We start from the raw sequence: 12,634 nt of genomic DNA, 5'->3' as shown, positions 1-12,634 counted from the left end.
CTGCTCAATGAGACGTCCTGCTAATGGACTCCCTGGGACGTCCCTCCTTCGGGTGCTGGACGACCCAGTGAAACGGAATTTTTGGACTGGAACCCGGAGTCTTTGTCTGCTGGAGTCGAAGAATGAATCCACGGACAGAGAGTAGTGTAGCAAAAGTGGAGATTTATTGAAGAACTAGAGGCCTGGTGCACGAATTTGTGCACAGATGGGGTCCCTCAGCTTGGCTGGTGATCGGGCCCATTGGGGGTCTGGCCAGCCCAGAGTAGAGACTGTGGGAGGTTGGCTGTGGGGGTGCACTGACCACCAGGGGGCAGCTCCTGTGTTGAGTGTCTGCCCCCTGGTGGTCAGTGTACATCATAGCAACTGGTCGACCAGTCATTCGGTCGTTAGGTCGCTTAGGCTTTTATATATATATAGGTAAGTACAGACTCCCATGTGGGTAGAGGGAAAGAGTCCCACAGAATTGACTCCCAATGGGGAGGGAGAAAGGGTCCCGATGGGTTCTTTTTCCCTATGGCTTATAAAGGCTGCAGATCCTGGTGCCTTGACATCCCCTCTGATTGGTCACTATTCCCTTACCTGGTCAGCAAACTGCAGCACTCAAGCCACATGCAGCTCTTTGGCCCCTTAAGTGTGGCTCTTCCTAAGCCTTAGGAGTACCCTAATTAAGTTAATAACAATGTACCTACCTATATAGTTTAAGTTTTAAAAATTTGGCTCTCAAAGAAATTTCAGTCGTTGTACTGTTGATATTTGGCTCTGTTGACTAATGAGTTTGCCAACCACTGCCTTAGACTGGATACTATAGTAACTCCTGGGCTCAAAGGTCCAACCTCACATGGGACACATGAGGTTCTCCCCCCTCCTTCCTTATTGTTTTCCTATTCTCTTTGGGCTTTCTTCTTCTCCTGGATGAAGGGCTTCCTTCTCTTTATTTTGTAAATATAGGCCTTTTGCTGTTCCCACCTCCCTCATTCTATGGAAATGTACCTGTTGCAGCTTTTCAGCTTCCCTATTCTATGGAAATACATCTTCTGCAGCTTTGCAGCCCTGTGCTCCCTTCCATGGTACCCTTAATTTCTAAAATTTCCTAAACCTGTCTTATTTTACCCCTAAAAAACTGTTTCACCAGCATGCTGTCCTTGAGACCCCAAGTTCCACAGCCCAGCCTCCGAGTCCCTCCAACCAGTACTGTCAGCACATGCCTTCCCACGTTCTCTGGGTTGGGTTTTCAACCTGTGAACTGCTAAGGAGCTGCCGAGGAGCTGTGTGTCTGTGAACCCCCTGAAATTGGGTGTAAAATTCGGGACAATTGTGTGTGTGAGCTTTTTTTTTTTCCTTGAGGAGAGGGGCTATAACTTGAAGTTACTTAAAAGCCCAGTTCACACAATCCCAGACCCTCACCCCAGTTGCTCCATCTGGTGGCCCCTATGTGGTCCATCTGCTATGGTGTGATGTGCGTGCCCTTTAAAGGTCCGCCCTACTCCCCCAGGGGACTGGGATTTCTCAAAGGTAGAGGCCATCCTGTCCTATTCATTCTTGAATTTCTAGGACCCAGCATACATGCTGGAAACTAGGAGTGGGGGTCACAGCTGTTGCTCTGTGAGATGCCCCACTCCTCCGGAGCACACACAAGGCTGTGTGGCTGGGTACTGGTGGCTGGGACAGTCAGGGGGAGGGGCGGTGGCGCGGGGTTGGGCCGACAAGGTAAACCTGCTACCTGTCCACCTGCCATCTCCTACTCCCAACTGCAGTCTCTTCCTTCCACCACCAGAAATCCCACACTGGCCTAGCCAGTGTGGCTCAGTGGTTGAGTGTCAACCCATGCACCAAGAGGTCGTTGATTTGATTCCTGGGATTCCTGGTCAGGGCACATGCCTGGATTGTGGACACGGTCCCCAGTTGGGGGCAGACATGCAGGAGGCAGCCTATCGATGTTACTCTCACATCGATGTTTCTGTCCTTCCCTTCTTCCTCTCCCTCCCTCTCTAAAAATCAATAGAAACTTTTTTTTTTTTAAGAAAAAGGAAATCCCACAGTGTATTTTCCATAAAGCCTTTAATTTTTATCTACGGGACTGGATCCCCAGTCCAGGCTTGGGTCGAGCGCCTCACAGGCTGGCTGCCAGTGGTTCCTGTCTCGGGGGGGCTCTGAGAAGAGTGCTCCATTCTCTCCCCTATTGGTCGTTGGCTCCTTAAAGACAAAGACAAAGATAGAGGCCACTAGACCCTGTAGCCCCCCAACCCTACACCCGAGGCCACCTTGGGCCGTAGGAAGGGAAAGGCCATTGTCACTGATGATACGGGTTCAAATCTGGCTCCTATGCTGTGTGACCCTGAGGAAGGACTTTCTTCGAGCCTCCGCTCCCTTCTGTGAACTAGGTCTGTAAGTCCTGCTCTGCTCAGGTTGCTCTAAGGCAGCGGTTCTCAACCTGTGGGTCACGACCCCTTTGGCGGTCGAACGACCCTTTCACAGGGGTCACCTAAGACCATCCTGCATATCAGATATTTACATTACGATTCATAACAGTAGCAACATTACAGTTATGAAGTAGCAACGAAAATAATTTTATGGTTGGGTCACAACATGAGGAACTGTATTTAAAGGGCCAGAAGGTTGAGAACCACTGCTCTAAGGGGTAAGGGACTACACGTGGGAAGCCTGGCCGGGCACCAGCCCACAATGGAGGCCTGGCCTGTGCCTTCAGGTGGGCGCAGATTCCCAGACGGGCTCTGCTGCTTATTCACTCCTGTGACCCTGGAGAAGACCCTGCCCTCAGGCTTTAGTTTCCTGTTGAGAAGTGGGGGGGATAACCCTGGCCTCACCTTCCTCGGGGGCATGGGGGACAGAGCCTGGACGTACCTGCTGACTGCTAGGGTCCCAGGTCATGGAGGGCGGGCAGGGCAGGACTGAAGCTTAGATTCAGGGCGGGTCACTGTGGCTGCCCACAGAGTTCCCGCAACCTTTCCCAGACCTCCAGCACAAGGTGAAGGGGGCTGAGGAGACCCTGCAGGGCCCAGCGTGCTGGTATGCACCCCGTCCTCACATCTGGGCAGGGCCAGTTTCGTAGCCAGCTAGATGGCCTCACCTGGGTCTCCGGGAAGTGCCCTTGGCATCCCCCTTCCTAGCCTCAGCCAGCAGCTGTTCCTCATCCAGCCCCAATGCCGACAGCACCTGGGAGAAGCGCCGGGTCACCGTGAGCCGGGCATTGGTCTGCGGAGAGAGAGGGAGTCCACTGTGCACCAGGGCCCCGAGAACAAGTGGGGCTCTGATTTCTGAGGGGGTCCCAGGGCTTCCAGATGGGCAGCAGCCTGGGGTGCCATCTAAGGGGCCCACCCCCACCTCGCCTCCCTACCCACTCAGCCGGTGGAAAGGCGTGTTCTCGGGGAGGCCGCCTGCTTGCCCGGGCGCTAGCTCTCACCTGCATGGCCTGCTGGAACAGGAAGGGCCGGGCCTGCACCCTGTGCTGGATGCCCTGCAGCTCGGCCTGGTACTCGGCAAAGCGCTGCCGCTCCTGGCGCCTGTGGGGAGACGGGCCTGTGGGCAGCTAACCATGGACACAGCCCATCCCCACTTGTGAGCGGCTCGTCTTCACTAAGGACTGTGTGCCCTTCCCTTTACAGAGCCATTCCACTCCCCTCCTCGCCCTGGCTTCCTCCCGAGGTCAGTGGGGTAGGAATTAGTATTTGTCCCATTTTACCCAGGACTCCCCTGAGGCTCAGGAGGGTTGAGGGACTTGTCCAAGGTTGCACAGCTGGGACATGAGACACTGTGTCTCCAGGCTGTGCAGCCAGGGCTCGCTAGTCCTCCCAGTTACTCCCAAGGGAGAGGGGCCAGTGGTGGCTTCTGAGCAACTGGGTGGCTGCTCGAACCCCAGGCTGCTGCCCATCTGGAAGCCCTGGGACCCTCTCAGAAATCCCCTCCCTGAGTCCACAGGCTGCACTTCTCACACCGCCCCCGTGAGGAGGAAGCTGTGGCTATAGGCGTGGTGCTGGGCTCTGGGCTCTTTTCTCTGCTATAGCAGTGGTGGGACCAGCTTGCCAGCATCTGCTGTGGTTCTTATAAGCAGACAGCTTAGAAAACGGGACGGAGTAACTAACAACGATGTTGCAAATAAAACACATTCCAGAAAAATCAAGGTTCCACTGGAGAAGCACAAATCCGGGTACAAAACCCAGTTTATGCACTCGTGAGAAATGTGTCTGCTCAACTAGCCAGCCTCCGGGCAGCAGGAGGGGTCTTCTGGCCGCCGCGCACACAGGTCCCGGCATCCTGTGGGGCACCTGAGAGAGGCAGGGGATGTGGTGGCAGCACCCAGACAGTACGGAGGGAGAAGACTCCGGCCCATGCTGGGCCCTCCGGCACGTCTGCTGGGCCTGGACCCTTGTCTGTGAGCCAGGGAGAGAATCTTCCATTCAAGAAAAAGAGATGGACTTGAAAACCCATGGCAGGGACAGAAGTTACTGCAAAAAGGAGTCGTCGCCATTCAAGGGGGATTTACAGCCGTTGCAAGGGGCTGGGGGCAGGGACAGGAGCTGGCCTTCAGTCTCCGTCTTGCCCGCGATGCCATGTACATTTTCCTGCTTGGTTCTCTAAGCAATTTCCCCCCTCCCGAGTGAAAAGGAAGTGTGTCAGTGGATGTCAGTTGTGTCCATCATCACTGGATGCAAGGAAGGCACATCACCTCCGCACCACAGGGCAACCATTTGTGCCCGCCTCCTGAGCAGGGCAGTCTCCCGTGCAGCTCAGAGAAAAGTTCAGAAGCTATGAGCTGAGAGACCCTGTGGGAAACACTACTCCCAAGTAGGAAATGAAGGCTGCGTGTTTGAAATACTCCTCTCACTGACATCTGCCCCTTGGGGTTTGAAAACTTACGCTTCCTGCCGTGGAAAAAAAACAACAACAATGAACTTAAGGTCTGGCAAGAAGACATCTCCCAGGATGAAAGGAGACGAGGCATGGAAAGGGCTGCCCTGTGCCAGCTGCACCCAGTGGGCATGCAATGGCAGTGGCATCTGTGAGCAGTGTCACCTGTCACTAGGTTAGGCTCTGGGGGAAGATGCTGGGTACCGAGCCTCCCAGGTAGTGTAGCAGGGTGGCTAACTGGCTGCCTGGATTGGAATCCCAGCTTCGCAGCTCGCATGGGAAAATGATGTGAGCTCTCTGAGCCTCAGCTTCCTCATGTAAAATCATGGGAATGGTGATAATACCTACCTCATGGGCCTATTATGAGTCTAACAGTGATTTTCCTTTAAGTATGCATTTATGGGTTGGTTTTTCTTATTATTAGGTATTTATTGATTTCAGAGAGGAAGGGAGAGGGAGAGAGAGATAGAAACATCAATGATGAGAGAAAATCATTGACTGACTGCCTCTTGCATGCCCCCTACTGGGAATGGATCCCAAAACCCAGGCATGTGCCCTGACCAGGAATCAAACCATGACCTCCTGGTTCATAGGTTGATGCTTAACCACTGAGCCATGCTAGCCAGGCTGTGGATTGGTGTTTTTTTGTTGTTGTTGTTGTTTTTAATATATTTTATTAATTTTTTACAGAGAGGAAGGGAGAGGGATAGAGAGCCAGAAACATCGATGAGAGAGAAACATCGATCAGCTGCCTCCTGCACACCCTCCACCGTGGATGTGCCCGCAACCAAGGTACATGCCCCTGGCCGGAATCGAACCTGGGACCATTCAATCCGCAGGCCGACACTCTATCCACTGAGCCAAACCGGTTAGGGCTAGATTGGTTTTATAAATGGTCAGAATATAGGAAGAGAATCAACTCACTGGCCCACGAGCAATGGCTGTCTCCGGGAGTGGGGGGCGGGGGGGGGCATAAGTGCTGTTCACATTCTACATCAGCTATTTTGGTAATATCTGAATTTTTACAGTAAGCATGCCTGGCTTGTGAAATCGGAAAAACAAGATTTGAAAGTGTGATGAAGCACATGGAATATTTAACCTGAGCATTTGAGAGCTTCAGAGATTGTTATTTATTGGATGACCTTGGCCCAGCCCCTCCTCCTGAGCCTCATGGTCTTTATCTATACGGCACACAAAGTGGCCTGCCGGCTGGAGGATGGCAGTGCAGGCTCAGCCCGGAGGAGAGGTGAGGGCTGGGTCTGCTGGGTCCTTTTGTCTGACACAGCACTGCCTCTGCCCTGTCCCCACCAGGCCCTCCACAGCCCAGTTTCCTACCTCAGCTCCTCTAGCTTGCGTTGGGCAGCCCCCAGCCCTTGACTCCTGGGTGCATAGGTTGCCAGGCAGCGGGCCACCTGCTGCTGTACCTGCTGCTCCCGGGTCTTCCGCTGCTCAGCCTGCTGCTGCTCCTCCTGCTGCCGCCGCTCCCAGGCCTGCAGCATGCTTCTTAGTGGGGGAGAGGGAGGAAGAGGATGGGAGGAGTCTGTGGGGAACAGGAGGCTCATAGAGGGTCAGGGGCCAGGAAGGGGAAGATAGGGCTAAGTGAATGCATTTCGACTTGAAGGACAGGCAGGTGGATGAATGGAGAGAAAAAAGAAACAAAATGGTGATGTGATAATGGATGTATGGAGGGATAGATGAATGGTGTGGATGGTTGAATAGACAGCACCTAGATCGACCTGGAACATTCTTCCCCCAGGTCTCACGGCCATCTCATCAGTCAGGTCTTTGCTCAGATATCAGGGGAAAAAAGACTCCCTGACCATCTCACCTACCTCTCAGATATTTTCCAGTTCTAGCTATACACATTGTTTTTTTATTTTTTAAAGATTTAAAAAATTGATTTTTAGAGAGAGAGGGAGAGAAACATGAACGGGAGAGCAACATCAACCACCTGCCTCCTGCATGCCCCCTACCGGGATTCGAGCCTGCAACCTGGGCATGTGCCCTGACAGGCAACCTTTCAGTGCATAGGACGATGCCCAACCAACCGAGCCACACTGGTCAGGGCCACCTTGTTCATTTCTTTATTAATTATCCTCTTCCCAAGTAGAATGTAAGCCTCATGAGAGCAGTTTCTTGTCTATTTTGATACATTCATCAACAAGGTATCCCTAGCAGCTAGAATAGTGCCTAACATGGACAGAAACTCAATAGTAGTGAATCAATACATAATTGAATCACGGACAGATAGACAAAGGGGGAGATGCAGTTACTCAATTAGCACATATTTATTGAGCACCGATATGTGCGGGTCCTGTGTAGGGAACCGGAGAGGCCGTGATCAATAAGATCTGGCACCTGCCCTCAGTCTGTGTGCAGGGACAGACATGGCAGTGTGGTGTGGCAAAAGCTATGACGGCGGTGAGCACAGAGCAGAACTTCCTGAAGTGGCCCTTGACTTGAGAGTTGAAAGATGCATCTGAGTTAGCTGGGTGGCTGAGGAAGGAGGGGGAGCATGAGCGTTCCGGCCACTCTGACCAGCTGGCATGGGAGACAGGAGCCTCCTTAGCAAGGAACCTGGGCTTGGTCCCAAGGGCACAGGGAGGCATGGAAGGACCTCGAGCAGGAGGTGACAGGGTAAGAACTGAGGGGTACTCTCAGAATGCTGAAAGGATTCTCACCTACCGCTTTGAGCTTGTCACTAAGACCCACTGAGCCAGCCTCCAAATGGACCCCTGCTCTCCATTCCCATGGCCACCTGGTTCAGGCCCTTACCATCCCTCACCTAGACGATGCCAACAGCCCTCCATCCCCACCCAGTCTTCCCATCTCCTCCCATTATCTCTTCTTCAGCCCCAAGTACAGCAGTTATCTAACTCTACTGCCGTTATTGTTGCTTTGCCCATCTGTCTCCTTTTCCAGCAGACCTTGAGCTTCTTAGGTTGGAACCAAGTTTTTTTATCTTTTTTAAAAAATATATTTTATTGATTTTTTACAGAGAGGAGGGGAGAGGGATAGAGAGTTAGAAACATCAATGAGAGAAAAACATCGATCAGCTGCCTCCTGCACACCCCCTCCTGGGGATGTGCCTGCAACCAACATACATGCCCTTCAGTCCACAGGCCGACGCTCTATCCGCTGAGCCAAACCAGTTAGGGCAAGTTTTTTTATCTTTATATCCTAAGGACACATGAGAATATACTCAATATGTGTTGCATTAATCACTCAGTTTATAAATTATTGATGGCCCACCCAGTGTGGCTCAGTGGTTGAGCATTGACCTATGAACCAGGAAGGTCACGGTTTGATTTCTTGTCAGGGCGCAAGCCCAGGGTTGCAGGCTCAATCCCCAATGTGGGGCATGCAGGAGGCAGCTGATCAGTGATTCTCTCTCATCATTGATGTTTCTATCTCTCTCTCCCTCTCCCTTCCTCTCTGAAATCAATAAAATTATATATTTTTCTAAAGAGTAAAAATATTTTTTAAATAAAAATAAATTAATTAATTGATTATTGATGGATAGAAGATTGGAAGTGAATGAAAAGTTGGTTGTGTCAATAGACCATTGGCCAGGCCAGTGGTTCTCAATCTTCTGGTTCTTTAAATACAATTCCTCATGTTGTGACCCAACCATAAAATTATTTTCGTTGCTACTTCATAACTGTAATGTTGTTACTGTTATGAATCGTAATGTAAATATCTGATATGCAGGATGGTCTTAGGCGACCCCTGTGAAAGGGTCGTTCGACCGCCAAAGGGGTCCCCACCCACAGGTTGAGAACCGCTGGGCCAAGCAGACAGAGATGGATGGACTGATGGATCAATAGATGATTGGATAAATGGAGGAATGAATGAGAGGATGAATGGTTAAGTATCTCTTGGAGAATGGGCTCCTTTTCTACTCCCTGCCCTGGGCCCCCACACTCCTCCGACCTTACCTGGTGGCCTCCTGCCGTTTGTGGACGGTACGGGTGGGGAAGTTGGCAAATGGTGTCTCATCTTCTCCCAAGGCCTGGGCCTTCCCACTCCTGTTGCAGTTTTGGATAGCAATCCGCCAAGCCTTCCAGGGATGCTTTTTGAGGCCTATCCCAGTGGGAGAAGTTACCTCTCCTGGCCCAATGGGCAATCCCACCTAGCACCTGGGGCACAGGCCAGCCCTGTCGGAACTCCTGGCCCAGGCCACCGGCTCCCCAACCTCTCTCCCCCTGTGAAACTTCCTCGGGAACCCAGGTGTTGAGCCCCACACTCACCACGGTCCAAGTTTTGCTCTATCTGCTTCTTCATCTTCTCCAGGTCCCACATCCCTTCCAGCTCCGTGGCCCTTGCCTTCCTCCTCTGTGGTCCTTGGGGGTCATTGGAACTGGGATGGCTCCCTTGGCCCTGCAGTTCACTCTCCTCGGAGGCCTCTGCGCAGGAATTCCACCCCTTTCTCCGAGAACCGGCTCTCCGTCTGCGGGGGGCCTTGTGCCCCTCCTCCTCCTCCTCCTCCTCCTCCTCCTCCTCCTCCTCCTCCTCAGCCTCCTTTGCAAACCATTCTTCCTCCAAAATCGACCTCCTCCTGGGAGACTGGGGCAGTTCCCCAGAGCTCAGACCCCTCTCAGCCTCCTCAGCAGCCTCCTCAGACTCCGATCCTGATCCTGACTTCTTGCAGGGTGTCTGGAGGCCACACTCACTGGGCAGCTCCAGCTCTCGGCCCTCCCCTTGGCCAGAAGGGATGGAGACGTCCCAGGCCTTGAGCTGCTGTCTCCTCTCCAGGTGTTGCACCTTCATCTTCCAGCATAAGTCATGGGCCTCTAGACAGCTGTCAGTGCACTTACGGCTGAACTTGTGCTGGGGGGCCGCTGGGGCGGAGAGGGAGCCAGGCCGAAGTGGAGCCTGGCCACCTGTGGTGTAGCTCTCCCAGGCCCATTGGAAAGGGAAGGAGGGTTTCCGAGGAGAAGAGAGAACAACACTGAGGAGGGAGAGGGCAGGGGGCAGAGGTCAGGGTCAGGACACTGACCCCCAACGGGGCCTGACACCCAGCATCCCTCCCGGCCCTTCCCACAGCTGCTCACTCCTCAGCCTCAGCAGAGCCATGCCCTTTCTTGTTCCAGCTTCGGGGCCTCCGGTTCTTCTTTGCCGTCTGCCCTCCGCTCTGAGCTCTCTGCCGCTGACTCCGAATCACACTATTACCACTCCCAAGCCTCCCCTGGGCGAAGACAGGAGAGAAGGCCCAGGTCCTAGACCACATCACACCTCCACCAGGGGGCCCCCCACTTCTCTGCACCTTGGCTGGCCCCTAAAACTGACCGACAGCGACCTCAATTCATAATATTAACTCAATTCATAATATTAAAATAGCAACAACTCAGGAGAGGCTCGGACTTTAACCTTCCCAAGCATCCTGTGAGGTAGGTCCTCACTATTACACCCATCATGCAGATGAGAACACTGAGGGTCCGAGAGGTAAAATCATTTGACTAAGGTCACACGGCCAGTAAATGGAGCCAGGACCTGAACATGTTGAGTCTGTCCCCAGAGCGTAGTTTGTCACCATTGCACTATGCTGCCTCGGGGTCCTGGACCGCTCTTCTGGCTGCCCCATAGGGCCCTGGACTTGCTAAGCCAAGATGGAAGAAACTCATTATCGTTCCCAAAGTCCTGCTCCTCCCACAATGTTCCCTAAATCACTCCATTGGGAGCCTGGGAGCCTGGGAGTCATCTCCTGGCATCCTCCTCGTCTTCACCCCCATCCTTATAAGCCTCCCCACAGCCCCTTCCTCCCTCGAGCCTCCCTGACTCTCACCTAGGCCTCAGCTCAGTCCCATGGCTTCTCAAGGGCCTCCCTCAACCGGCTTCTCAAGGGCCTCCCTCAACCCTGGCCTCCCCTGGCCCCGATAGCCAGGCTGCCCCTGGGCAGTTGGAAGTCCCCCATGGGGCCTCCCTCACCTGCTCAGCCTGGTCGATGCCTGACAGAAGCTCCAGCAGCCCTGTGCCCATCCCTGGAGCCTGGAGCCTGGGGTCCTGCCCTGCTCTCCTGGTCCTGACCAACTGTTGGTGGGTGTTTAGCATATTGGTGTCCTGCCCCACCCCCATCCCCATCTGCCAGCCTTGGAACTGTCCTCTCCACCATCTCTATGGCAACCAGTCCTCAGCCAGTCTCCAGGAAGGGTCAGCCCGGTATGTGAGGCTAACTCCCTACTAGAGGGAAGAGCTCAGAAGGATGCTGAGGAATAGTCCAAGCCTAGGAGTCCAGAAACCCTGGGCCAAGTCCTGCCTCTGCTCCTGCCTCTACAGGCCTCCTCGGGGACCTGGTGTGAGCCCCCTGCCTTTGCTTGGCCTGTGTTTCCCCATCTATCTGTAAACTGGGCCTCAGCACTCAGCCATCTGGAAGGGCCCTCGCACTCTGTGAAGACGGCCAGGGGACACCAGAGGCAGGCCCTCTCCCTCTGCCTGCCTCTGGGGCTGCTCCCCAGCCCTGGCTGAGGCCCTGTGGGAGCCAAACTGAATTCTCACAAGGTCTTGCCCAACCACCTGCCCTCCCAGGCCCTGAGAGGGCGGGAAAGGCCAGGAAGCTGAATGCCGTCCGGGAACGAGGCAGCAGGCAGAGCCCGGAGCAAGCTCTGCGGGGCGTTAGAGCATTTCAATCCTGCCTCAAGCTTCCAAGCAGCACCGAAAAGCCTTGACATGGTAAATCCCCGTAGGACACCTGGCGGTGCGCTGCCACCAGCAGCATGGGAACGGGGTGCCAACCAGAGGCCCTGGCGGCCTGTCATCAGCTCTCTGACCGCAGCATCAATCTCTCCGGTGTTTATTTAATCTCATGCTGTTTTGCACAGTGATGTGCCGTACAGGCTTGCAACCTAGGAGCAGGAAGCGCTACATAGCCTAGGTGTGTAGCGGACTAGGCCGCCTGCGTTTGTGTAAGCACCCTAAGATGTTCCGACGATGACAGAAATCACCTAATGAAGTATTTCTTGGAACATATCCCCGTCGTTACGCGACACATGACTGTATATAATTTCTCTACAAAAACGAGATCATACTTGTTCTGCTTAATAGTATGTTCTGCCCAGCCTTCCATGCCATACATGCAGAGCCACCATCACTGAGTGTTATAGTCTGACCAGCATAATGTACTAAACCCATCCCCTACCGTCAAATATGCACACGGCTTCCGCCAGCTTCACTGCTACACACGTGGCCACAGTGACAACCTTGTAAATGAGCTGTTGCACATTGGGCATTTCTGAAACCTAAGTTCCTATAAGCAAATCTGCTGGCTCTAAGCAACATAACTTTTTAAAATTCTCACCCAAAGATATGTTTATTGATTTGAGAGAGAGGGAGAGAGAAGAGAAATATCAATAGGTCAGAATCAAACCCACAACCTAGGTATGTGCACTAACCAGGAATCGAATCTGCAATCCTTTTGGTTTACGGGATGATGCTCCAACCAACTGAGCCACCCGGCCAGGACAGCAATATACCTTTTAAAAATATATTTTTTAATTGATTTCAGAAAGGTAGGAAGAGGGAGAGAGAGATAGAAACATCAATGATGAGAGAGAATCATTGATCAGCTGCCTCCTGCATGCCTACACTGAGATTTGTGCCTGCAACCTAAACATGTGCCCTGAATGGGAATCGAGCCGTGACTTCCTCGTGCATAGATCAATACTCAACCACTGAGCCACACCTGCTGGGCATGACTTATGTTTTTAAAAGATCCCTCTGGCTGCTGTGTAGAGATTAAACTGGAGGGCCAGGGTGGAAAGAGGGACTGTCG

The 12,634-nt window shown here is 53.1% G+C and overlaps 1 protein-coding gene across 2 annotated transcripts; it reads right to left on the bottom strand.

Annotated features, from left to right (window-relative positions):
• Window positions 1-2,067: 2,067 nt before the first annotated feature.
• On the bottom strand, window positions 2,068-10,929 carry TSGA10IP (testis specific 10 interacting protein). Of its 2 annotated transcripts, XM_070426439.1 has the most exons (8): window positions 10,795-10,929; window positions 9,921-10,054; window positions 9,117-9,817; window positions 8,805-8,949; window positions 6,202-6,369; window positions 3,422-3,521; window positions 3,089-3,213; window positions 2,068-2,193 (listed from the first exon to the last, which is right to left on the bottom strand). In XM_070426439.1, exons 1-8 carry the CDS (start codon window positions 10,915-10,917, stop codon window positions 2,070-2,072), a joined length of 1,620 nt encoding a protein of 539 aa, XP_070282540.1. In that variant the 5' UTR covers window positions 10,918-10,929; the 3' UTR covers window positions 2,068-2,069. The 2 variants fall into 2 exon arrangements, with proteins under 2 accessions (XP_070282540.1, XP_070282539.1); XM_070426438.1 differs by lacking the exon at window positions 10,795-10,929 and having other exon boundaries at window positions 9,921-10,128.
• Between the last annotated feature and the right edge of the window lie 1,705 nt (window positions 10,930-12,634).

Source organism: Myotis yumanensis, unplaced genomic scaffold (genome assembly GCF_028538775.1).
Source record: "Myotis yumanensis isolate MYYU_CA2020_CCGP unplaced genomic scaffold, mMyoYum1.0.hap1 SCAF_10, whole genome shotgun sequence".
Taxonomy (NCBI): Eukaryota; Metazoa; Chordata; class Mammalia; order Chiroptera; family Vespertilionidae; genus Myotis; species Myotis yumanensis.
This window is presented reverse-complemented; position numbering and strand designations above follow the sequence as displayed.

Excerpts from the sequence above, each read along its gene's own strand:
- TSGA10IP (XM_070426439.1), bottom strand. The coding sequence starts at position 10,917 with ATGCTAAACACCCACCAACAGTTGGTCAGGACCAGGAGAGCAGGGCAG. Across the intron at positions 3,214-3,421 it reads TGTTCCAGCAGGCCATGCAG|ACCAATGCCCGGCTCACGGT; the intron begins GTGAGAGCTAGC and ends CTCTCTCCGCAG. Across the intron at positions 2,194-3,088 it reads GGCACTTCCCGGAGACCCAG|GAGCCAACGACCAATAGGGG; the intron begins GTGAGGCCATCT and ends TTTGTCTTTAAG.